The sequence below is a fragment of the Myotis myotis genome, unplaced genomic scaffold (assembly GCF_014108235.1).
Source record: "Myotis myotis isolate mMyoMyo1 unplaced genomic scaffold, mMyoMyo1.p scaffold_m19_p_1, whole genome shotgun sequence".
NCBI classification, from domain to species: domain Eukaryota; kingdom Metazoa; phylum Chordata; class Mammalia; order Chiroptera; family Vespertilionidae; genus Myotis; species Myotis myotis.
This window is the reverse complement of record NW_023416313.1, coordinates 167711772-167738241: the sequence shown is the minus strand read 5'-3', so window position 1 is coordinate 167738241 and position 26470 is coordinate 167711772. Positions and strand designations below refer to the sequence as shown.

The following is a 26470-nucleotide window of genomic DNA, read 5'->3' as shown; positions in this document are numbered from 1 at the left end:
CTTTGTGCTAAGATGAACATTTGAGAATTTGTTCCTTCAAGCATTGTTTTCCCAACCACACACATGCCCATTAATGTAAGACTAATTGATCACGTTTCCATTTCAATATGGAAATTTTCTTGCTTCATCTTGTTCAGGTGTTGAAATTGCACATTTGAATTATCTAACATAATCCCCCAATTCTGTCCCCACTAATGGAAAAAATGTAGGTATCTTAGTTTGCATTCATGTGAAGGATTAAAATGAACAACCCAGGTGGCTGCAGGAATTTCTCTTTTTATTTTTTGCAGCTTACTTCCCTATCCTGCCATAGGGAAATCATGATGTGGCTTATTTTAAGACCAGTAGAGACAAAGATGATTCTTAGCCACAATCGTTCAAGGATCGATGAATTTGGGTTTTCCTCTGAAATGAAATGATTGTTTAGATGTTATTTTATATAGACTGTATCACCTCCCTATCATCTTTTTTTTTTTTTTTTTAAGAATATCAAAAGTGGAATTTTCCCATTCCTGGAGCAAATGCTTTTCATACTGGTTTCCATTTCTTGGGATTTCAACATCAGTGACGAGGAGTTAGTTGTCTTTCCTAGGAATACTATGTTGTTTGTGGAGGGAAGAAGCAGGCAGTACCAGGTGTACTGGTTAATAATGCGGATTTTTTTCAATAGTGGAATTACATATATGTGATTTGATATGTATGCTATTTTGTTGTATTGACAGCAAGCTTCAAAACTTTATATGTCAAATTTTCTGGAGATGTTAATATCATAGATATTTTTACACTTAAAAATGTCGAATTTCATGCCAAAAAAAGAGCATTTGCGGGAAGTTTTAATTCATTACTTTATTTTGAAGAAAAGTGCTGCTGAAAGTTATCGTATACTTGAGGAAGCTTATGGTGAACATCCTCCATCTCAAGATACTTGTCAACGCTGGTTTAAATGCTTTAAAAGTGATTTCCGTGTGAAAGACAGAGAGCGTCCCGGTCAACCAATAAAGTTTGAAGACCAACAATTACAAGCATTATTGGATGAAGATGCATGTCAAATTCAAAATCAACTTGCAGAAAAATTAAATGTTGCTCAGCAAACAATTTCTGATCTTTTACAAGCAATGGGAAAGATTTTAAAGGAAGGAAAATGGGTGCCACATCAGCTGAACGAAAGACATGGAAAACGGAAAAGTCATCAGTAAAATGTTGTTTCAATGGCACGTGAGAAAGTCTTTTTTGCATCGAATTGTGACTGGCAATGAAAAGTGGATTTATTTTGAGAATCCCAAATGCACAAAATCATGGGTTGATCCAGGTCAACCATCAACATCGACTGCAAGGCCAAATGGCTTTGGAAAGGAAACAATGCTCTGCGTTTGGTGGGATCAGGAAGGTGTGTATTATGAGCTTCTAAAACCAGGTGAAACTGTTAATACTGATCGCCAGCGACAACAAATAATCAATTTGAACCATGCTTTGATCGTGAAACAACCAGAATGTGCCAGAAGACACGGCAAAGTAATTTTGCTTCATGATGACGCACCATCACACACTTCAAAACCAGTTAAAGACACACTAAAAGATCTGCTCTGGGAAGTATTAACCCACCTGCCAAATTCACCAGACCTTGCTCCTTCAGGTTACCACTTGTTCCGATCGATGGCACACTCACTTTCTGAGCAGCACTTCAAAACATACGAAGTAGTGGAAAATTGGATCCCTGAATGGTTTGCCTCAAAACAAGAAAAGTTCTATTGGAACGGTATCCACAAAATACCTGAAAGATGGGGCAAATGGGTAGCTAGCGTTGGACATTACTTTGAATAAAGCACTTTTGATGTTTCTCTTGAAATTATTGTGTTTTCTTTGATTACAAAATCCGCCATTATTAACCGGTACACCTGGTATGTATTTCTTGATGAAGATGGTGAAGTTCTTTAGTAAATTTAATATATTATGGTGCTTTAGGTATATTATAAGTTAAATGGAATTATGTAGGCTAAGCTGAGAACATAAACCTTGGTATTATAAAATTCTTCCTATGGCAGTGGTTCTCAACCTTCCTAATGCTGCGACCCTTTAATACAGTTCCTCATGTTGTGGTGATCCCCAACCATAAAATTATTTTCATTGCTACTTCATAACTGTAATTTTGCTACTGTTATGAATCATAATGTAAATATCTGATATGCAGGATGTATTTTCATTATTATTACAAATTGAACATAATTAAAGCATAGTGATTAATCACAAAAACAATATAATTATATATGTGTTTTCTGCTGATCTTAGGTGACTCCTGTGAAAGGGTCGCAACCCACAGGTTGAGAACCACTATCCTATGGGAAGTACTAAAAAGCCAACTAAGTTTTAGAACAACACGTACCCTCAAGATCATTTATATTTTGATTAATAAATGCAATGTCTGCACTGAAGAATTACTTCTAAAACTATTTTAATGATTAAAGCTGGGAGGTAGTTCACAAGAGTTTATTTAGTCTCTTTTTTTGTGTATTGAAAATTTTCAGAGTAAAATATTTAATTTGTAATTAATTTTATTCATATCTTGTATTTTCTTTTTTATTAGTTGGCTTACTTAGGATTTCTGATGCTTTATACATTTGTGGTTCTTGTACAAATGGAACAATTACCTTCAGTTCAAGAATGGATTGTTATTGCTTATATTTTTACCTATGCTATTGAGAAAGTCCGTGCGGTATGTCTTTAGTTTTTCCTACCAGTAACTTACTGTATATATGAAGAATCTTTTGTTTTGGGAATGTGTATGGGTATGTGTATGATAATTTAAGTGATGACTTTATAGGTGAGTGACTTTATAGTGGACCATGTTTATTTTTGCTGTTATAAAAATCATGACAAAAGAATAGAGATCCTACCCTGGCTGGGTCACTCAGTTGGTTAGAGCATTGTCCCCATACACCAAGGTTGTGGATTCAATCTCCCATCAAGGCAAGAATCAACCACTGAATATAACTAAGTGGACGAACAAATTGATGTTTCTCTCTCTCAAAATCAATAAATTTTAAAAATCTATATATGTAAAAGGCTAAGTGACTGTCCGACTGGCTGGTACGTATGACGTGCACTGACTACCAGGGAGCAGACTGCTCAGTGCCCAAGCTGCCGAGCTGTGGTGACTGGACAGCAGTGGTTCTCAGATGACCCACCCCAGAACCAGAGAGGAGGGAGCCCGATTCCAGGGTGCTTCACCTGAGAACCACCCTCTTGCAATCTGCAACCCCTTGGGGAATGTCGGAGAGCCAATTTTGGCCCGATCCCCACAGGCCAGCCCAAGGGACTCCACCTGCCAGAGGGAACCCGCTCACTCTGCAGACACCCTTCGAGCTGCGGTGCCGCCCCAGGTGTGGCCAGTAGGGGAGGGACGGTGGGAGGTTGGCTCCAGGGCGTGTCTGGCCAATCTTGCCAAGTCCCACCTCACCAGCCACCTTCTAATAAATTTCCTTTCAATGTGCATGAATCAGTGCACCGAGGCACTAGTTACTTATAAAAGAATAGAGATCAGTGTGTTGTTTGCCACAAATTACAGACAGTGATTTATCTCAGGAACATAACCTGTTTTAGCTTACATATTTTCTGAACATATATATTTACTCTCTCTGCCACTCTTCAAAAAGAATTAATTATACGTATAGCCAGTTATATATATAGGTTATATATAGGTATATAAGTTAGATATAGGTTCTTATCTTGCACTGCCCTCTTAAGTGTACTCTATTGCCCATTGAATTGTCATACAGATTTAGATCCTATGTCTATAAAAGTTTTAAATTTTAATTGTAAATTTTTAATATCCTGATATGGAGGGAAAATGCTTTTGTACTTTCAATTCAAACTCGTAACTACATAAGTTGTTTTATAACACATTTACTTAATAATTTCTGAATTATTTTATGTCTCTGCTTACATTTAGAGAATACATGAAATTGCAAAAATAAATAAAAGGCATTGCCTTGCTCTACCACTTGGGTATCATAGGAATTTATCTTATTAAATAGCTAACTATGCATTTTAAATTTCTCTAGGTATTATGATACATATGTTTATAAATCTGTTGTTTTACCAACTTGTTTGAAGAAATTAGGTTGTTAAATAATAAAAGCAAGTTTCAAAGAATTCTTCTAAATATCCTATGTAATAAAAGCCTAATATACTAAGTGTTCGGTTGGCTGTTCAACCAATCAAAGCATAATATGCTAATGATATGCTTAGACCACTCAACCACTCGCTATGATGTGCACTGACCACGAGGGGGCAGACAGTCAACCAATCACTATGATGTGCACTGACCACCAGGGGGCAGATGCTCCAACTGGTAGGTTAGCTTGCTGCTGGGGTCCAGCCGATCGGGACTGAGTGAGACGGGCCTGACACACCCTGGAGCCCTCCTGCAGTCCCTCCCCACCTGGCCAACCTCCTGCATCCCTCCCGGGCTCCAGTCATGCTCTGGTGGGGTTCCTCGGCCTGCTCTGTACCCTCTCACAATTCAGGACCCCTTGGGGGATGTCAGAGAGCCGGTTTCTGCCCGATCCCACAGGCCAGGCCAAGGGACCCCACTGTTGCATGAATTCGTGCACCGGGCCTCTAGTACCAGTACATAAATAAGACATTTCTACAAGGATTCATTATATAGTACAGGCACACCTTAGAGATATGATTCCAGCCCACTCTAATAAAGCAGGTCTGTCACTAAAACGAGTCATAATCTTTTTACTGGTGAAGGGTCTTGCCCTCAATTTGTGAAACAGGCAACACCTTTAAAGCCAGTAAAGCAAAGTACAATGAAATGAGCTATGCCTATAATAAAAGTAGTTGTCTCTAATGGAGAAAGGACTTAACTGGCTAAGGCAGAAAAGTCAAGGGAGACTTTTCAGTATTTACTTTATGATACATTATGATTTTGAAGATGTAAATGTGTTACCATTTCACACAAATTTTTTTTAAATTTTTATATTCAGGAAAGAAATAAGTACAGCTACTTAAACCAGAGAGTTGTTTACTTTCTGTAAATAAAGCACCTTTGAGACATCTTACCAGGCTATCCTAGTGTTATTTCATTGAAATACAAAACAACTTTTCAAAAGCACCTCACATTCCAATTTAGAAAACTATGGTCCAGTCCAAGATTTTCAGCGTCTTATTTAATCGAGCATGTCATTTGTGGTGGTGGTTTTATGTGGGGGGTTTTTCTATATACAAAATTAGGATAAGAAGTATCTGTCTCTGATATCTTACTGAATTGTTTTGGTGATCATACGCATCATCAAAAGCCAAGAAAATAAAAAATACTTTGAAATACCAAAAGATATGTAAAAATCTACTGTAATGTTATAAATGAATGTTGTTATATTTTTTAATAGGAAGAAACTGATTAAACTTTTTTTTTAACCTTTAGATCTTTATGTCTGAAGCTGGAAAAATAAGCCAGAAGATTAAAGTGTGGTTTAGTGATTACTTCAATATCAGTGATACAATTGCCATAATCTCTTTCTTCATTGGATTTGGACTAAGATATGGAGCAAAATGGAACTTTGAGGAAGGATATAAAAATCATGTTTTTGTGGCTGGAAGATTAATTTACTGTCTTAACATAATATTTTGGTATGTGCGTTTGCTAGATTTTCTAGCTGTAAATCAACAGGCAGGACCTTATGTAATGATGATTGGAAAAATGGTAAGTTGAGAGGTATCTGATAATCGTATCAGTTTATCAATATTGTTTCTTAAAATCATAAAAACGTTAACATAGCTTTACTTGAACCAGAGAATGTTATTTCATGTGTATTTGCTTTGTACTCCAAATCAACCATTCCTAAGGGTATTAACTTTTGAAGAGAATATATTTGTTTTAAATATATTTTATTGATTTTTTTACGGAGAGGAAGGAAGAGGGATAGAGAGTTAGAAACATCAATGAGAGAGAAACATAGATCAGCTGCCTCCTGCCCACAACCAAGGTACATGCCCTTAGACCGGAATCGAACCTGGGACCTTTCAGTCCGCAGGCCGGCGTTCTATCCACTGAACCAAACCAGTTAGGGCTGAAGAGAATATTTTTATGTATATTGTTGAGGGGGTGGGAACACATTTATTTTGAAAAACTAAATGCTTTAGTTTTTAAATGCTATTTGCTATGGAATATTTTTTTTTTTAATATATTTTATTGATTTTTTACAGAGAGGAAGGGAGAGAGATAGAGAGTTAGAAACATCGATGAGAGAGAAACATCGATTAGCTGCCTCCTGCACACCTCCTACTGGGGATGTGCCCACAACCCAGGTACATGCCCTTGACCGGAATCGAACCTGGGACCTTTCAGTCCGCAGGCAGACGCTCTATCCACTGAGCCAAACCGGTTTCGGCTGCTATGGAATATTTGAAATTGGAATGAAAGACAAGAATTTGTTATTTCCTATCTGAATTTCTTTTTATCCTTATTGTTGTTACCCTAAACCAGGGGTGGGGAACCTTTTTTCTGGATATTTATGACATCGTTCATGGGCCATACAAAATTATCAACTTAAAAATTCGCCTGCTTAAACATATGGTCAGATGTTTAATTAACTCACTCCTAATTTCTTGGCAGGACCAGACCAAATAATTTTTCAGGCCTTATGTGGTCCATGGGCCAGATGCTATCCATCCCTGCCCTAAGCCAATCTATCATCTTCTTGTACCTTCAGCAGTCTAGCAATCTGTTTATTCACAACCACTCTGGTTTATCTTCAATCTGCATTATAGCTGGAGTAATTGTTTCAAAATATAAATCTGAATGTGTCACTTCCCTTTTTAAGAAAATCTAATGGTTTTGCATTGCTCTTTTTTTTTTAAAGTATATTTTATTGATTTTTTACAGAGAGGAAGGGAGAGGGATAGAGAGTTAGAAATATCGATGAGAGAGAAACATCGATCAGCTGCCTCCTGCTCACTCCCTACTGGGGATGTGCCCGCAACCAAGGTACATGCCCTTGACCGGAATCAAACCTGGGACCCTTCAGTCCGCAGGCTGACGCTTTATCCACTGAGCCAAACTGGTCAGGGCTTGCATTGCTCTTAGAGATCAATATTCTTAGGAAAACTCTTAAGTCCTACCCAGTTTGCTTTTCTTTCTATCTGTGCTCTATTCAAACAAGTCTTCCTATATGTTCTTTAATATAGCCCCTATCAGAGTACCATAGCTCATGTTCTTTCTACCTGGAGTGATCACCCTCATCTATACTCATGCCCTTAGCCTTTTTGACTAATTAACTTAGGTTTATACTTCAGTTCTCAGCTGCAAAATGATTTTTTTTTCCAGGGGAGCTTTTTTGATTTCTTCCAGCTGGATCAAGTTTATTTGCTGTATAGTTTTATGGGACCCTTGTTTCTTTCCTTCAGAACATTAATGTCTAACTGTATTTTAAATCCTAATCTTACTGGGTTATTTATACTTTCCTCTAGGCCAGTGGTTCTCAACCTTCATAATGCGGCAACCCTTTAATACAGTTCCTCATGTTGTGGTGACCCCCAACAATAAAATTATTTTCGTTGCTACTTCATAACTGTAATTTTGCTACTGTTATGAATCGTAATGTAAATATCTGATATGCTAAATGTGCTTTTTGATGGCCGCGACCCACCAGTTGAGAACCGCTGCTTTAGGTTATAAACTTTGAAATAGGAACTCTGTCTCATTTTGGTCACCTTTATATCTCTGGAACTTATCACAGTGCCTGTCACATAGTAGGTTCTCCATAAGATGTAGTTGTTGGTTGGATGGATAAAGCCATTTAAAATAGAAAAAAGACAAAGCATAAAAATGCTTAACATTCATTTTAATAGGTTGATCCTTAAAATTTTTTCTTATATGAAATTATAAATTTAAACTAATTATTACCAAGTAGTTTTTAATGTTTCTTATATTCTCACTGATACCTAAGAAATGCAGTAAGTATTAGGATATTGCCTCTTAACTTTGTGAAACCATGTCTCTCTTTTTTGACTTTACCAGTCCTGTAGTTGTTTTTAATAATTGTGTAATCTAGCTTGAGGAGCCTGTCTCACTTAAAGTATTTTAGAAAATCATGAAATGTTAGTAAGCTATCAGTGAGGCCTATTGATAAAATTGATGGCTAGGGAATATAGGGATTCATGGATAGAGATTAATCTGTGGAGGCATTTAATAAACTAATGGGATGTGAGCTATTCTTTGAAAGCTTAAGAGAAGATATGAGTAAAAAAGAATATCATGACTGGAGCTTCTTTTATGACTAGAGGCGCAGTGTATGAAATTCACGCATTGGTAGGGTCCCTAGTGCTGCCAGGGCCTCCCTCCTTTCCCCTGACGGGCCCCGCCCCCTGGTAGAACTCCTGGTCGAGGGGACAAGTTGCATACTATGCTTTTATTATATAAGATAAGGAGTAGTTAGCAGTCAAATTGAATAGGCAGGGTATAGCCTGAATTATATAGAACACTAAAAACTGGGACTTTCGGGGAGGAAAATATAGGGGGAAACATCAAAGAGTGCTATCCTTTGCCCCCACTTGACTTCTTTTCCATGAAAGGAAAAAGTTGGCGTTTCTTTGCCTTTCCTTATCATTTTGGAGTAACTTTTCAATGTATGGGTGTTGAAAGCAACTAGTCAGATTGTTCATTATGATGATTTTCAACAAGTGAGGCAGTCCAAAAAATGTCTCACAATTGTTTCTCATTCTCAGCTCCAACCTACCACATGATCTTGTCCCATTATTTTTTTTTTGAAGGGAGAGTTCAAAACATCGATGAGAGAGAAACATTGATCAGCTGCCTCCTGCACACCCCCCACTGGGGATGTGCTCGCAACCAAGGTACATGCCCTTGACTGGAATTGAACCCAGGACCCTTCTGTCCACAGGCTGACGCTCTATCCACTGAGCCAAACCGGTCAGGGCGTCTTGTCCCATTATTAATGTACTTTGCAAGATAATGCCAGCTGGACAAATACTATTATAGTTTATGTCTTTAGTTACCTCTTTCCTCCTGTCTTTATGGATCCAGGCTAGTATTAAAAGTTACATCCAGCCCTACCCGGTTTGGCTCAATGGATTGAGTGTTGGCCTGCAGACTGAAGGGTCCTGGGTTTGATTCCAGTCAAGGGCACATGCCTGGGTTGCGGGCTTGATCCCCAGTAGGGGACGTGCAGGAGGCAGCCGATCAATGATTCTCTCTCATCATTGATGTTTCTATCTTTCCCTCTCCCTTCCTCTCTGAAATCAATAAAAATTTTTTTTTAAAAAAGTTACATCCAGATCATCTAATCATTTCCTGATGTAGTATGCCCAATTTTTTGCTCTTTCCCATAAACATAAACATCTGGCAGTTTTTGTTTTTTTTAAATGTAGATGTTAGGTTTAATGTGCAATTCTTTTGTTTGTTTGTTTTTGTTATCCTTACCAGAGTATGTTTTTATTGATTTTTAGAGATGGGGGAGGGAAGAAGAGAGGGGGGGAGCGAGAGAAAAAAATAAACATTGATTGAGTGCCTCCTGTACACATTGCCCCGACCCGGGTTCAAACCTGCACCCATTTTTGTGTTATAGGACAATGTTCCAAACAACTGAAACACCTACCCAGGGCTAATGTGCAGTTCTTTATACACTGAACTGAACAATCTAAAATGTATTGGGCCTACTACCATAAATATTTTCAGTGGTAAAAAATGCAATTTTTATTCCACTATTAACAGTTTGATATGTGTATACCTTTCCACCCTTCATGAATACATGTGTTTATTTGTGTCAAACTTCACACAAATGTATATAATAGTTTTATCAAAATGGGCCTATATTTATGCTGTTTCTCAATTCTTTTTAAATATCTGCCTCCTTTTATCCTATATAATAAAAGCTTAATATGCAAATCGACCAAATGGCAGAACAACCAGTCGTTATGATGTGCACTGACCACCAGGGGGCAGACGCTCAACGTAGGAGCTGCCCACAGGCCCCAGGCCAGCTAAGGCGGGTGTCAGTGGGGGGCCCCAATCGCCCCACCGGTCGCCCTGCAGATTGGCCCTGATCGCTGGTCAGGCCTAGGGACCCTACTCATAAACAAATTTCATTCCCCGGGCCTCTAGTTAAATATAAAAATCTATTTCTAGAGTTTCTGAAACCCTTTTTCTTAATCTTGTTTCTAAATTAAATTTACCTTCCAAATAACTAGACTAGCTCACAGGATTATCAGCTTTACTTTACATAATGAAAACAAGATTTTTAAATTTTCTAAATATAAAGTTTTATTATTATATTTGCTTTTTCATACTACATTTTTCTCCAGGATAATGTCCTATTCTCCCCACTTAAGAATTACTGGTTTATGCCTGGCCAGTGTTGCTCAGTGGTTGAGTGTCAACCCAGAAACCACTGGTCTAGACCTTTACTCTAGATAGATTCCATAAAATATGTCCATGACTTGCCTAGCTTCACAGATCAACCTATACTAGTAAAAGGGTAATATGCTAATTAGTCTGGATGTCTTCCGGACGTCCTTCCTGACAAAGCTGGGCACAGGCGAAGCCGCCAGGGATTCTGGGTGGCTGCAGCTGGCCCTGGTGAAGCTGCCCACAGTCCTGGGCACCTGCGGATGGCCCAGGCGAGCCTGCGTGTAGTGCCCGGTGCCTGTGGCTGCAGCTGGCCTGGGTGAAGCTGCCTCCGGTCCCGGGCGCCAGCAGCTGGCGCGGGCAAAGCCGACCTGGGTCCCAGGTGCCTGTGGCCAGCCAGAGGGAGGGAAGCCTGGTCCCAGGTGCCGGGGCCAAGACAGAGGCAGTTAGGAGCGATCAGGCCGGCAGGCAGGTGAGCCGTTAGGAGCCAGCAGTCCCGGATTGTAAGAGGGATGTCTGACTGTCGGTTTAGGCCAGATCCCCAAAGGGTTCCCGGATTGGAGAGGGTGCAGGCCAGGCTGAGACACACACACACACACACACACTCTCTCTCTCTCTCTCACTGTGCATGAATGTCATGCACCGGGCCTCTACTTTTTACATAATCTCCTTGGTTAAAGGTTTATATAGTAATGAGATTTTTTTCCAATGCTAATATTGGGAATAAAAAGAAACTCAGATATTTTAGTTATCTATTAGAACACTAGAAACTTTTAAGATGAATATTGTCATTGTGTTTAAACTCCATGTGTTTTAACAGTTTTCATTTTTCAACAGGTGGCCAATATGTTCTACATTGTAGTGATTATGGCTCTTGTATTACTTAGTTTTGGTGTTCCCAGAAAAGCAATACTTTATCCTCATGAAGCACCATCTTGGACTCTTGCTAAAGATATAGTTTTTCATCCATACTGGATGATTTTTGGTGAAGTTTACGCATATGAAATTGATGGTAAGGATTTATGTTTACAAATTCGACTTTTTATTTTATGTTTAAAGTAGGAAACTGCATTATAGTAATATTACATATTTTCGAACTCTTACCAGCCTAACTCTTCGCATAATACATTAGTTAAATCCCAGTAGAAACAAAAGAAAAATGAATTGAAAAAAAGTATTGTAGAGGTTTTTGTTTAGTTATAAATTGTGAAAGTGTGGCCTAAACTGGCTTATATAATAGGGACATTTACTAGTTCACATAACAAAGTTCAGAGGTAGAATGGTCTTAAGGGGTTGTTAATTCATAGCTAAGGACATCTGTTCTCTTGCCTCCCATGGCTTTGTAATCATAGTGTCTGATTGATACAGCTTTCCCTTAGGATTATGAGGCTATGTAACAAGCAGCAGGAGGAGATACTGTTTTCCATTGTACTCTTTAGGGGGAAAATCCCTTTTCCAGAAGCCCCTATTATACTTGTACTTTTATCTCACTGGCTCAAATGCTCTTCAATTTCAATTGCTATGAAACAGGGCAATGGTAATGGGGTTGTATTGATTAGTTTAGACCAATCATGGTGGATTTAGGTGATAAATTTTTATTTTTGGATTGTTTTAGTTAATTGGGCTAAATAACTTGTTAACATAGGTGATGCAGCCAACTTTCAGAGATGTTCTTCTACTGACCGCCTCATCTGGGTTGTAGAATCTTTGTTTTGTTAGCTCCCTCTTGATCTCTCTTGCTCTCTCACCCCATACCTGTGTTGCTCCCTCCCCACCTATTTATAGGTGACTGGGTCAGGGGATGGCCAGTTCGTGGTCATCAGTTGTTATCAGATGTTGAAACAATGAGATTTTGCCAGTTTGGTCAAATTTTGTGTTTAATCACTTCTTGTTCAGTTTCCTTTCCAGGTTTTCATTGATTATACTCTTTCTGATGTGGCTCTAGTTTAGTTGTTATAAAGCATTGGATATAGTTTTTTAGTCTCCTGCATTCTTTTTCTTGGGTTTGCTCCATCAAATTAATCTGAGTAAAATGGAAATAGATTTGTAAACTTTCTTAAGAGTGATATAAAATTTATCACTAATTAATGATTACTTACTTCTTATCTTTGCCTGCGTTACTCAAATAACTTTGTGCCTGGTTTTAAAGCTCTTCACATTTTTGTATTCAGCTATATTCTGACTTCAGAAACATTTCCGGTGGGGATAATGAAAGCAAAGAATTCAAACCTAATCATTATATATTTGAGAGGCATTTGAACCACTCCTTAAACCCTCTCTTGTGACATAATAAGATAAACTCAGTAATATTTATGTTTGTAAATGGACTGTGAGTTCACCATACTCTTTTATGGTTCCATTACTTTTCTTATGGAAATGTTATAGTGTGGCTGAATCTGGGAATTTTATTCTCCTTAATGCTCCTCAGGCTAACCCCTACCTTGAAGGTTAGACATAATGCAAAAATATATTTCCTTGTTTGGTATAGAGTGGTAGAATACATATCCATATCCCTCACAAAATTCTTCTGTGTTGGAATACTTGTAAGTTGGTGTTCCTGTGGCTGCCTGCCCAGAACTTTTGCTACAATCTGTAAAACAGAATTGTATATAATCAAAACTTCCTTTACCCAAACAAACATGAATATTCATTAGAAACAGTTACTGGTGAAGTACTAAGTATATACATATTTTCTTTCTAAAGTGTGTGCAAATGATTCTACTATCCGTGAAATCTGTGGTCCTGGGACGTGGTTGACTCCATTTCTTCAAGCCGTCTACCTCTTTGTACAGTATATCATTATGGTCAATCTTCTTATTGCATTTTTCAAGTAAGAATTTTATTCAGTTGCTTATTGTAATGAGATCATTTAGCATACATTTCTACTCAGTTTGAAGGAAATAAAATTTTAATTCTAAAAATTTTATTGAGGCCTAAACTAAAATTATCTTTGAAATTTACAAATAAGAACGCATTCATTTTCAAATTAAGTGAGTTCTGAATTCGAGACTTTATTAAATATCTTTCAACATGCAGTTCTTTTATAAATGTAAACCTTTATTTGGGATTTTTAATAAGTTGTCAAATACCCATTCAGTATACAAACAGAAAAGCAAATAAAAAATTCATCAGTAATTCCATTCTCAATATTTTGGTGTACATCTTTTTATCATTTTTTTATGAATACATAGGAACTATTTTTTCTTTTCAAAAATAATGTTCATATAGCCCTACCCAGTTTGGCTCAACAACCAATCAGTATGTCTCTCTCACATTGATGTTTCTCTTTTTATGTCTCTCCCCCTCCCTTCTGTTCTCACTAAAAAATAAATGGGAAAAATATCCTCGGGTGAGGATTAACAACAATAAAATAATAATGTTCATATATATATATTAATTGATATTCAAAAGAGGAAGGGAGAGACAGAAACATCAATGTGAGAAACATCAATTGACTGCCTCCCATATGCAGCCAGTGAGGGATCAAACTCACAATCTGGGTATGTGCTCTGACCGGAAATCAAACTGGCGACTCTTAAGTGCATGGGGCAGCACTAACCTACCGAGCCGCACCAGCCAGGGCCCTCTTGTTTATTTTTAATAGCTATCTGGTATTGCATGATATAGACCATAATTGTTCAAGCTAGTATGTTATATTGCTCAATTCAATTGTTTATAATTTTTGTTCCCAAAATGACTTTGTGGTTAAATTTCTTATTAGTCCTTAGGTATTTTCTTAGAATGTTTTTTAAAAGTGGAACTGTTCAATATATGTATTTTTAAGGCTTTTTTTTTACTTAAGTCAAAATAGGCCCATGTCCTCAAATCTGCCAACATTAGGTATTATCTTTTTTAATGGTTATTAATTTGATAGCACATAAAAGGATCTTATTTTTATTTGCACTTATTTTGTTGCTACTAAGATAGAATATTTACTTATGTTTTTGTGAGTTATATATAATTTTAACATCTTAATAATTTTTTGCCCATTTTTGGAGGAGTTTGTAATTAAAATCCTCAACAATATCAAACCTTGTGCCTTATACTACTTGCATGTATTTTTTCCGGTTCCTCATTTGACTTTTTGTCTTATTTATGGTAAGGTACTCTTTCGAATCCTTGTTTAGAACAGAATTACAATTAAGTTTTTAGTATTTAAAATGTGATTAGCTGTTTGTTCTATTTTCATTCTTTTTTATCCAAGCAATGTATATTTACAAGTGAAGGCAATTTCCAATATTGTATGGAAGTACCAACGATATCATTTCATTATGACTTATCATGAGAAACCAGTTCTGCCTCCACCACTTATCATTCTCAGCCATATAGCTTCTCTGTTTTGCTGCATATGTAAAAGAAGAAAAAAAGATAAGACTTCCGATGGACCAAGTAAGTAAAATATATTAAAATGTTTATGTTTGTTTGTTTTTTATTCCAGTGTTTACATTTTATCACTCATCAGTATACTCTATAAGCTAAGTATTAGTTTTTTTTTCTTTAATCCTCACTAGAGGATATATTTACTTGATTTTTAGAGAGAGAGATAGGGAGATAGAGAGAAAGAAACATCCATCTGAAAGAGAAGCATCCATCGGTTGCCTCCTGTATGCACCTTGACGGGGGATCAAACCTGCAGCGTAGGTTATGTGCCCTGACTAGGAATCAAACCCACAATCTTTTGGTATGCAGGACGGTGCTCTAACCAACTGAGCCACCCATCCAGGGCCTAAAGACTAAGTGTTAATTTTATTCAAAAGACTTAATTGATTAATGTTACTGTAAAAACTTTTGTTGAATTTTCCAAAACAGAATTTTAAGGAAAATAAGACATCTGTAAAATGAATTTAATATTAAACTTCTTTTTGGATATGGCATCTCAGTTTGTTTTAAATGGTAATGTGTACATTAACACTTTCTGTTATACAAACCATTTTTGCTGCTTTGGAAACAGTACTTTTACTAAATTTTGCACACTTGCATGGGACTAATTACCATATCACACTGTTTAAAATTTTACAATCTCTTTCTGTTCTACCAGTTCAGTTCTTAAATTCCTCTACCTGGATATGTGCGGGAGAGGTCTGAGAAATTGTTGGGGAAGAATGTTTTATGGGGAAAGATCATTAGATCAGAAGTACTTGAAACTGTTCTGCTGAGATCACACTGTGAATAAAGAAAGAAACAGAAATACTTGTTAGTGCTTTAGACATACAGCTATAAAATGAAAAAAAAAAATGCAAATGATGCTTATAGGCTTTTGAACCCTGAGTAATTCATGACTCATGAGTTAAAGTTTGATATCTTGATAGCCTTCATTGATTTATTTTTTTCTTTTCCCTCCGTAGAACTTTTTTTAACAGAAGAAGATCAAAAGAAACTTCATGATTTTGAAGAGCAGTGTGTTGAGATGTATTTTAATGAAAAAGATGACAAATTCAATTCTGGGAGTGAAGAGAGAATTCGTGTCACTTTTGAAAGGTTTAGAAGCTCTTTAATTATAATTGATTATATATCAGAATAGATCCTTATAGTTATGTCTCTTATACATATGGTCATTATTCAATTTATGTTTATCAAACAAGTAAGTTTAGTAATAGTTTCACATTGTATTTTGGGAGATAGTTCAGTTCTTCTAATATTTCATGTATGTCAGTAAGTCCTATGTTATTTTTGATCCTTATTAATGAGGGCAGAGAAGAATTAATGGTTTTTGTTTTTACTAATGGGAGAAAATTAAAACTATTATTATTTTAAGTGATTTGTTTCTACCAGCTGTGCTATATTATGAAAGCATATGGTATTTGTGTAGATATAATAATGGTAATGAAGTTTTGTATTTAATTATGATGGGATTGGCACGGGAGCTTTCTTAAATATAAAGTGTACTTTCTATAAATAATCATACCTATTTATAACTTACCTTGTTTGAGTGCATGTGAAAATTTTTTCACCATTATAATTTATTGAAGTTACAAAAAAATTTCTAAAACATTAATTTTCAACATTTGTAAAATGCCTGTTTTTCCCTTATAGAGTGGAGCAAATGTGCATTCAGATGAAAGAAGTTGGAGATCGAGTCAACTATATAAAAAGATCATTACAGTCATTAGATTCTCAAATTGGGCATTTGCAAGATCTTTCAGCCCTGACTGTCGATACATTAAAAACACTCACTGCTCAGAAAGCTTCGGAAGCTAGTAAAGTTCACAATGAAATTACACGAGAATTGAGCATTTCCAAGCATTTGGCTCAAAACCTTATTGATGATGGTCCTGTAAGACCTTCTGTATGGAAAAAGCAGGGTGTTGTAAATACCCTTAGCTCCTCTCTTCCTCAAAGTAGTCTTGAAAGTAATAATCCTTTTCTTTGTAATATTTTTATGAAAGATGAAAAAGATCCCCAATGTAACTTATTGGGTCAGGATTTACCTCTAATACCCCAGAGAAAAGAATTCAACTTTCCAGAGGCTGGTTCCTCTTCTGGTGCCTTATTCCAAAGTGCTGTTTCTCCTCCAGAACTGCGACAGAGACTACATGGGGTAGAAACCTTAAAACAATTTAGTAAAAATAAGTTAGGCAGGTCACCTAACAGTATACCACATCTGTCATCACCACCAACCAAACTTTTTGTTAGTACACCGTCCCAGCCAAGTTGCAAAAGCCACTTGGAAACTGTAACCAAAGATCAAGGAACTGTTTGCTCTAAAGCTGCAGAAGGAGATATTATAGAATTTGGAGCATTTGTGGGTAAGTTTGGTAAAGTGATGTTTGTATATCAGTATTATGTACTTTGTAATTATAATCATTACCTTAGAAATAAAAATTAGAAATAGCTAATTAAAACTACTCATGTGACAAATGGAATATATATAGACCTAATAATAGAGTGTGATTCCAAAATTTTTGCAAGGAAACAGAAATGGGAGAAATATTTATACCTATGGTGCAGTTTCCTATGATAACAATTGTTTGGGAAACTTTTTGAACCCTGTCTTTTGAATTTGAGGATCTTCTCTTGAATTTGATCAACCTGTATTGAAAGAACCTAAGTGTTAGTTACTTGGGGAATAATAGGAATGTACAAGGAAGACTGAAAATAACTGGAAAAGAGAATTGACTTATAAGTTGGGTGACCATATAATTTTTTATCTAAACCTGTACATTTCTAAGAGTGAAAGGGTGCACTGCTAATAATTACATCAGGACAGTAATGAAAGCCAGAACTCTACTTACAGTCAACCCGTTTATATGTACCCAGAGAAGAGAGCGTTTCAAAAAAGAATAATTTGTCCGTTTATTTAAATTTTTAATTTTGAAATAGATTTAGACTAATATTAACAAGTTTGCAGAAATATTGTAAGGTGATCATTCTTTTTTTTAATGGAATTCATTGGAGTGACATTTGTAAATGAAGTTGTATAGGTATAAGGTATACAGTTCTATAATACATCATCTGTATATTGTACCAGTATGTTCACCACTCCAAGTAGAGTCTCCTTCCATCACCATTTATCTGCCCTTTATTCTCTTCTACCTCCCCCCATCAGGAATGATGCATTCTTTTTTTTTAAAATATATTATTATTGATTTCAGAGAGGAAGGAAAAAGGAGAGATAGAAACATCAATGATTAGAGAGGATCATCGATCAGCTGCCTCCTGCATACCCACTACTGAGGATTGAGCCCTGGATCTGGGCATGTGCCCTGACCAGAAATCGAATCATGACCTTCTGGTTCATAGGTCAATGTTCAACCACTGAGCCACACTAGCCAGGCCCTTTTTGTTTTTTAATCCTCACTGAAGAATATTTTGATGTTGTTTTTAATTGGTTTTAGCAGGGAGGGAGAGAGGCATTGATCAACATATTAATGATCTTGGTGAAAACTGTTTCAATGGAGAAATTAGTGGAGGAAGAAACCAGATGAGTATAGTGAAACAAAGTATGAATAGGAGGAGGGAATGTAAAGAGAATGACGGGTGGGGCAACTCCAAAAAGGTTGGCAATGAAAGTAAGAGAAAGAAATAACTACTGTTGTGGTGTATATGTTTATGGTTTTAATGATGATGGAGACTTCAGCATATTTAAATGTTGACCGTCTACCATATGGAGGGGAAAGGTGAGGAGGGCATGCATTATAGAGCTGGTTAGGTCCATAATGTTTGTGAGAATATACTGTTCTAAAATTTTTCCTGTTAGATTATTAAAGATTGTAATTTGTATGTTCACCACAAAGTATTTAACAAAGTAGTTCTTAGAAGACAACTTGGGTTGTTTGTGGCCATACCCAGAATGTTTTAAGGCAGCGGTTCTCTACCTGTGGGTCGCAACCCCTTTGGAGGTCGCCTAAGACCATCGGAAAATACATATATAATTACATGTTGTTTTTGGGATTAATCACTATGTTTTAATTATGTTCAATTTGTAACAATGAAAATACATCCTGCATATCAGATATTTACATTATGATTCAGAACAGTAGCAAAATTACAGTTATGAAGTAGCAATGAAAATAATTTTATGGTTGGGAGTCACCACAACATGAGGAACTGTATTAAAGGGTCGCGGCATTAGGAAGGTTGAGAACCACTGTTTTAAGGTATGAATGAGTCTGTCTCTTTAGGTTTGAATTTTTCCATTAAGTGGCTTTGTCACTTTGTTTTTAACACTTGCTTGAGCCTTCCAGGACTAGAAATTTACCAAGTCATGGAACATGTATAGAAATAGTTCAGAGAATATGTTACATCCATGTAGAATATGCAAATTAAGGCCAACTCTTTAAGTTATCTAGGTATTGAGCATACTGGTTTCTACTGCTAGCTACATGGAGTTCTCAGTGGTTGTACAGAAACATACATAAAATCTGACATGAAATTTATCCCAATTCATATTTTAAAAACACATTTTAGTCTTTTTTGTTAATACTGTATTGCTGATAGGATGGAGATTTATATACCTATGTATATGATATGTGTTTATATAATATGTATATATAATATATATTATATATGTGTATGATGTATTTATCTATAATATGTATATGTAATATATATTACATATAATACTTTTACTTTTTATTAATAGTAAAAATGATAAAAAATAATAAAAGTGTTTGTTCCCCTTTTTCCTTTTATATTTCAAGCAGTTCACTTCCTGTCACATGTTAGCGTATTTGTAGGAGGCCTTTGGCTTTTGCTGTTATTCTAAACTAAGCTACTCATCTTCTCTAGCTTCTTGACAGCTATTTTTAATATTTATCAAAAGAGCTACAGCAAACTGCTAAAGCCATCAAAACTACTTAAAAACAACACAAATCACTTGTTAATATAGACTTAAGTCGATAACACCATTTGGATAGATAAGAAAAAAACAAATTTTTGTTGTAATCTTTTTTCTCTCTTTAAGGACACAGAGATAGCATGGATTTACAGAGGGTTAAAGAAACCTCAAATAAGGAAGAAATATTCGTAAGTAAATTTTTATAACAACATAGCTCAATTTTATTTTGGGGTTTTGTTCAAAATAGAATAAAACATTTTTTTAGTAAAGATACAGATTTAGCAGAGACCATCATCAACATGATGATTCCAAATATTTGAAGCTAAGCATAATTTGAAAAAAGAAACAATTACCAAATATGCAAAAATGTACAAACTTCAACTCTTTCCCATGCTCAGAAGATTATGAGAACATAAACCTGGCTCTCAAGGAACCTGTAGTCTAGCGATAAGGAGCTAGATATGCCCATAACTACAATATACAATAAATGTTTCTTAAATAAGTTTTAAAATATAGAGAACAACTGGCAAAAAAGTTGTGTTTCCTGGCAGAAAATTAGTTTTTGTTGCTTTCATAAATTAACCATAACTATTTAGAGTCTTAGAGGTTATAACGTAGTTACAGGAAGGAAATTAAGAAGACTAGAGGTCCAGCTGGTGTAGCTCAGAGGTTGAGCGTCAAGCCATGAATCACATCGAGGTTCAATACCTGGTCAGGGCACATGTCCAGGTTGGGGGCTCAATCCCCAGTAGGTGGTGTATAGGAGGCAACCAATCAATCATATTTCTCTATTTGTATCTCTCTATCCCTCTCCCTTCCTCTCTCTCTAAGGTCAATTAAAAAAAAGAAGACGTATTTTAACCATTTGTACACCATAAGCATCTATAGACGCAAGCAGCAGATCTTTTTTAATTAAATTCAAAATGTCATGGCAGTTAACTGGTTAAAAAAACGACTAGAGAAGTATTAAGCTTCTCCTTTCTTTAAAGAACGGAAGTTGTGAAAATAATCAAGTGACAAATATAATGAAAAACAAATCCATAGCCAGTTTCTAGGAGTGATTATTCCTCAGATGTCCATAGTTAATTGTATAATTACTGTCAGAACATATCACTTATTGTCCTGCATATAAAAGAAAGATTCAAATGCATTTTAATGATCTAAATAATAACATTTGTATATTTAATAACATTCTGATTGAAGTATTGTACTAAAATAAATAACTTAGATTATTTTTTTATTTATTTTTTTTTAATTAAGTCTTTATTGTTCAGATTATTACAGTTGTTCCTCTTTTTTCCCCCCATAGCTCCCTTCCACCCAGTTCCCACCCCACCCTCTGCCCTAACCCGCCCCCCCCCCCCTGTCCTCATCCATAGGTGTACGATTTTTTCCAGTTTCTTCCCGCACCCCCCACACCACTTTCCCCCCGAGAGTTGTCAGTCCACTCCCTTTCTATGCCCCTGATTCTCTTATATTCACCAGTTTATTCTGTTCATCAGATTATTTATTCACTTGATTTTTAGATTCACTTGTTGATAGATGTGTATTTGTTGTTCATAATTTGTATCTTTACCTTTTTCTTCTTCTTCCTCTTTTTAAATGATACCTTTCAGCATTTCATATAATACTGGTTTGATGGTGATGAACTCCTTTAGCTTTTTCTTATCTGTGAAGCTCTTTATCTGACCTTCAATTCTGAATGATAGCTTTGCTGGGTAAAGTAATCTTGGTTGTAGATTCTTCGTATTCTTCACTTTGAATATTTCTTGCCACTCTCTTCTGGCCTGCATAGTTTCTGTTGAGAAATCAGCTGACAGTCGTATGGGTACTCCCTTGTAGGTAACTGACTGTTTTTCTCTTGCTGCTTTTAAGATTCTCTCTTTGTCTTTTGCTCTTGGCATTTTAATTATGATGTGTCTTGGTGTGGTCTTCTTTGGATTCCTTTTGTTTGGGGTTCTTTGCACTTCCTGGACTTGTAAGTCTGTTTCTTTCACCAGGTAGGGGAAGTTTTCTGTCATTATTTCTTCAAATAGGTTTTCAATGTCTTGCTCTCTCTCTTCTTCTGGCACCCCCATAATTCAGATGTTGGTACGCTTGAAGTTGTCCCAGAGGCTCCTTACACTATCTTCATATTTTTGGATTCTGTTTCTTTTTGTTTTCTGGTTGGTTGTTTTTGCTTCTTCGTATTTCAAATCTTTGACTTGATTCTTGTGATCCTCTAGTCTGCTGTTGGAACTCTGTATAATATTCTTTATTTCAGTCAGTGTATGCTTAATTTCTAGTTGGTCCTTTTTCATAACCTCGAGGGTCTCACTAGATTTCTTTAGGGTCTCACTAAATTTATTGGTGGTTTCTAGAACATTCTTGAAAAACCGTAAACGTGTGGTTTTGAACTCTATATCCAGTAGTTTGCTTTCCTCCATTTCTGTCATTTGTGACCTGTTTCTTTGTCTCCGCATTTTTTATGCTTCCCTGTGTTGATAGGGTGGCTTTCTGTGCTAGGTGTCCTATAGGGCCCAGTGGCTCAGCTTGCCCAATTACCGGAGGTGGACACTCTTGGTGCACCCCTTTGAGGGCTTTGTGCACAGTCTTGTTGTAGTTAAGCCTTGACTGTTGTAGGTATCACTGGGAGGAATTGACCTCCAGGCCAATTGGCAGTGAGAATCAGCTGTGTCTGCAGTGGGAGAACTTCTGTGCTGGAGACACCCTTCTGGGGCAAGACTTGCTTCAGTGGGGCTTTGGTGCTCACTGAGTCTGCCCCCTGAGTGTGTCCCTTCTGGATCTGAGGAGTTGTAATCTGGATGGTCCCACTTTGACCACTGGGTACACTGGCTCTTGGATCTCTAAGGAGGTGCTAATTTAGCCTCTGCTGAGGCTACCCAGCAGGAGCCCAGTTGTAAAGCAATGCAAGCGCTGTGGGGCCTTGGGCCTTCTTTTGGAAGTTTGGGGTTTCTCTGACCCAGCTGCTGTTTGTTAGGTAATTTTCAGATTGCAAAGGGCTAGGCCTTTCATATGCAAAAGCCTCTGCCACAGCTTGGGTGGGGCGGGGTCTCAGGGATCAACAGGGCAGAGCAAGTAGCTATGGCTGCTCCTCAGTCCTACCCTAAGAGGCCCCGCTTCTCAGTGTCCCGGTAATCGCTGCAAGCACCTCTGAGAGAAAGCCACCCTCGAGTTCCGACTGATGCCAGACAGTCCAGTTTCTCCCGTATGAGTCTGGGTCCCCAGAGACTCGCCTGGAACTGGAGTTCAGAGCAGTCGGGAGCTTGAGACTCCCTCCCGATTGAAAAAGACAACCATGTCCTCAGTTGCCAGCCCTTTCCATGTCCGCCGTGTCCTCGGTTGCCAGCCCTTTCCGCGTGCGCCTCCATACCTCTGCACCTCCTCTGAGTCTCAGTGTGCTTTTCTCTTTCCTTCTAGTTGTAGAATTTCCACTCAGCCAGCCTTCCTGTGGTTCTGGATGATGTCCGTTTTGTCTTTTAGTTGTATTTTTGAAGTGGTTGTGTGAGGCAGCAATTTCTGGTGTTTACCTATGCTTCCATCTTGGTTTCTCCAAAATAAATAACTTAGTTTAATGTCTGTTAACTAGATTTTGTTAACTTGAGATTTAATTGGTGGTTATATGCAAATTGAGATGGAATGATTACATAGGGTTCTTTTTGTTTTCATATTGGCCTGTAAGTTTATATTTCTTATCTCAAATAGGACCAGCAGAATGATAGAAGAAATACAATTCTGGAGTATTCGGAGCTGCCTAAATATCAGGTATATTCTCTTTAGTATATGTGGGAGTCAAAGTCAATTAAAAATATACCTATTCCTTAAGATGGAAGAAGTAGGTATAAGTTCAGTGGACTTAACATCTTAATATGTAAAAAGCCAGGGGCTTTCACGACCGAAACAACAGGGCGGATGATCTAACAGCAGGCTACGTGGGGTGACCATGCCGTGAGAGGGGTTAGTGAGGGGCGACCAAACGACTGAACAGCAGGCTGCATGGGGCGACGAGGGCGGCAGGGGTAAACTATAATTCAAAATATAGCTACTGAGTTCTTGAACATTTGTGGGTTATATACCCATCTCAAAACTATAGACCCTCTTCACAGAAAAATGAACATAAACAAAAATTTTTCTATTAAGTTATAGATTTTTACAAATACCTTGAAACACACTCATCAATCCCACATTAGAGTTTCTATCATTGATGGTTCTATAAAACTAATATGTCATTGCAGCATAGCGTATTTATCAAAGAAAGTACTTTTAAAGTTTCATCATAGTGTGAACTGTTTGTAGATGAAAAGAGAAACAATGTGAAGGTGTCAGATCTTCACCATATTACTTTACTGCAATTCATTACTTTCTCTGGAAAAATAAATCGGTAAAGAAGAATTAGCTATTGAATACCAAAATATGCAGGTAAAACAGTTGAAACATGAATATTTAGAGAAACATTTTTTTGATTCCAAAATAATCCTTCTACAAATAAGAATTTAATAAGGAGGATTGGGTTAGAAACTGATGAGACGGAATGTATTGTCAATGAATACAAATTGGTCAATTGGGTAGAAATGTGTAAAAGTCTGTTTATCTTCTCATATCACTTTATAAGCTCAGATGAATTCCAAATTTAAATGTAAAAATTCAAATTATAAAAAACTTAATTTTATAAAAAATTATATAAAACTTTAGAAAATAGAAATACTAAGTTAGTAAAACCAGGGCAGTTTTCTAAGCATATAAAGAATAGAAAATATTAAGGGAAGGATGTAAAGAGATTTAAGTACTTAAAAATGTAAAGCATAGATAAGTCAAAGTAATTTAGGAAAAAAATAGAAATTTTACAAGTAATGGTCAGATAGATCTTTGTTATATAAATAGCTCATAGCAATTAATAAGAATGCTACCAAAATACCCCAAAAGAAATTACCCTTCCCCTCCTTTACCCTCCAAATCATTATTATCACTATTACTGTTAGTATAAAATAGGAGCAACAATAGCAGATGGGGTATTTTGATGCAGTTTTTTTATATTAACATTGAAGAAAATAATTGTAATTTATAATACACTAAATAGATCTACTTAGGACAATTATTTGAAATTTATTTTAATTGTTTTTAAATTGTGTGTATGTACAATATTCAGAATGATATTCCTTCTGAAAACATTTTGAAACACCTGAGTTCTCATGCTGGATTTACTGAGTGTCACCAAACTTCTATTCCTCTTCATTCAGAACAAGGTAAGTGTTTTGACTCTGAATTATGTTACCAAGCATACACATTTAAGCTTTAAGTGTATTTTATGTATGTTGCACATATGAGTAATGAATGTTTCATGAGTCAAGAAGTGAAGATTCTGGTACATACGTGTTGCTGTAACCTTGAATAAAACACATAATCCTAACATTCTAATACTTTTTTAAATGTTTTTATTGATTTTAGAGAGAGGGAGGGAGAGGGATAGAAATATAGAAACATCGATGAGAGAGAAATTTTTATCTGTACAGTAATTTATAAAAAATTCTATCAGTTATATAAATCATAATTCTGTTTAGATGAACATGAGATTCTCTGCTATTTGACTGAATTTCTTCAAGGTATTCTGTCAGTTTCATCATCTTGCAAAAGTTTTGCCCGTAGTCTTCTAATATATTTCAGTCTGGTCTTTTTCCCCTTAGAATATAAATTTTGTTAGAAGATTTCTGTTCACCATTTATTCAGAGGTTTTCATTTATTGTATCATTAAGTGGTAAATTCTAAGTTAATTTATAACTTAACATCTTGACATTTTAAAAAAATAGGCTTATTTCTAGTTTATTTAGAATCAACAAAATAGGTATGACAAATGTGGCATCTTAAATCAGGAGGAAAGATGAAATGTTCTGTTTTTGCCATTACAATGAAGTGATACATTTACAAGATTACTAATTACAACATTGTTTGTTATAGACAAGATATTGAAATCAGATCAAATGTTCATCTGAAGATGTTTGGTTAAATAAATTATGTATCCATAGTATGAAGTTCTATATAGCATTAAGATTAGTGAGAACTCTGTACTGATATACACACTTCTCCAAGGTTAAGCTTTAAAATTCAGCAAACAAAATTCCTTAGATATATAATGTATATTATGCTACCATTTATGTAAAAAAATGAAAGGAAGGGGAGGGGGGAAGGAACATATACATAGACCCAAACACCCAAAATATCCCTGAAAGGATACATAAGAAATGTGGGAAAAGAGGAGGAAGAAGAGCAAGATTTTTTTCTTCATACTCTTGTTTCCTGTTGCCTTTTCACAAAAATAAATTGAGTAATTTTTATGTCCTGACAAGAAACCCATGAGCCTCATGTAATTCTGATGTTCAGCAGTGCTTAGGGAAGGATAAATTATCTTATGAATGTTATACTATGCCTAGAAACACTTTGTGTTTGGTTAGTTGTTTTTTGTAAAAAAAAATTGAGTTGTATAACTTTTGTTTTCCAATTTTCTTTAAGCGAAAAGTAGCAGTAGAAGGCCATCTACAGAAGAAACTCACGAAGTAGACTCCAAAGCAGCTTTACTACCGGTTTGTACATTTCAGTTAAACAATGCATCTTTTTAAATGTACATTTGTTAGAGAAGAGCTAAAAGATGGTGATTATTTTAGATGATATCTGGCTTTCTAAAGAATTTTTAACTGAGAAAACTGGTATCTCTGTGGTAGTTTTAGAAAAGAGTTTCTTTCTGTAGTGAATAGCCAGGAATTCTTTAAAAAAAATTATTCAAAAAAAGAAAGGTAGGAACCTCTGTTTGAACTGAAACTTACTATATGAAG

General features: G+C 36.2%; 1 protein-coding gene across 10 annotated transcripts in view; it reads left to right on the top strand.

Moving 5' to 3' along the window:
* Positions 1-26470, top strand: part of TRPM7 (transient receptor potential cation channel subfamily M member 7) — a 121568-nt gene that overhangs the window by 75400 nt on the left and 19698 nt on the right. For 9 of the 10 annotated variants that reach the window (XM_036301341.1, XM_036301331.1, XM_036301308.1 and 6 more), the window contains 11 exons: positions 2582-2710; positions 5429-5707; positions 11207-11381; positions 13073-13199; positions 14574-14758; positions 15715-15847; positions 16403-17115; positions 19773-19834; positions 23352-23411; positions 24793-24889; positions 26151-26221. In XM_036301341.1, coding sequence (XP_036157234.1) covers positions 2582-2710; positions 5429-5707; positions 11207-11381; positions 13073-13199; positions 14574-14758; positions 15715-15847; positions 16403-17115; positions 19773-19834; positions 23352-23411; positions 24793-24889; positions 26151-26221 — 2031 coding nt within the window. The remainder of the gene's footprint in view (positions 1-2581; positions 2711-5428; positions 5708-11206; positions 11382-13072; positions 13200-14573; positions 14759-15714; positions 15848-16402; positions 17116-19772; positions 19835-23351; positions 23412-24792; positions 24890-26150; positions 26222-26470) is intronic. The other variant, XM_036301297.1, reaches the window with a different exon arrangement.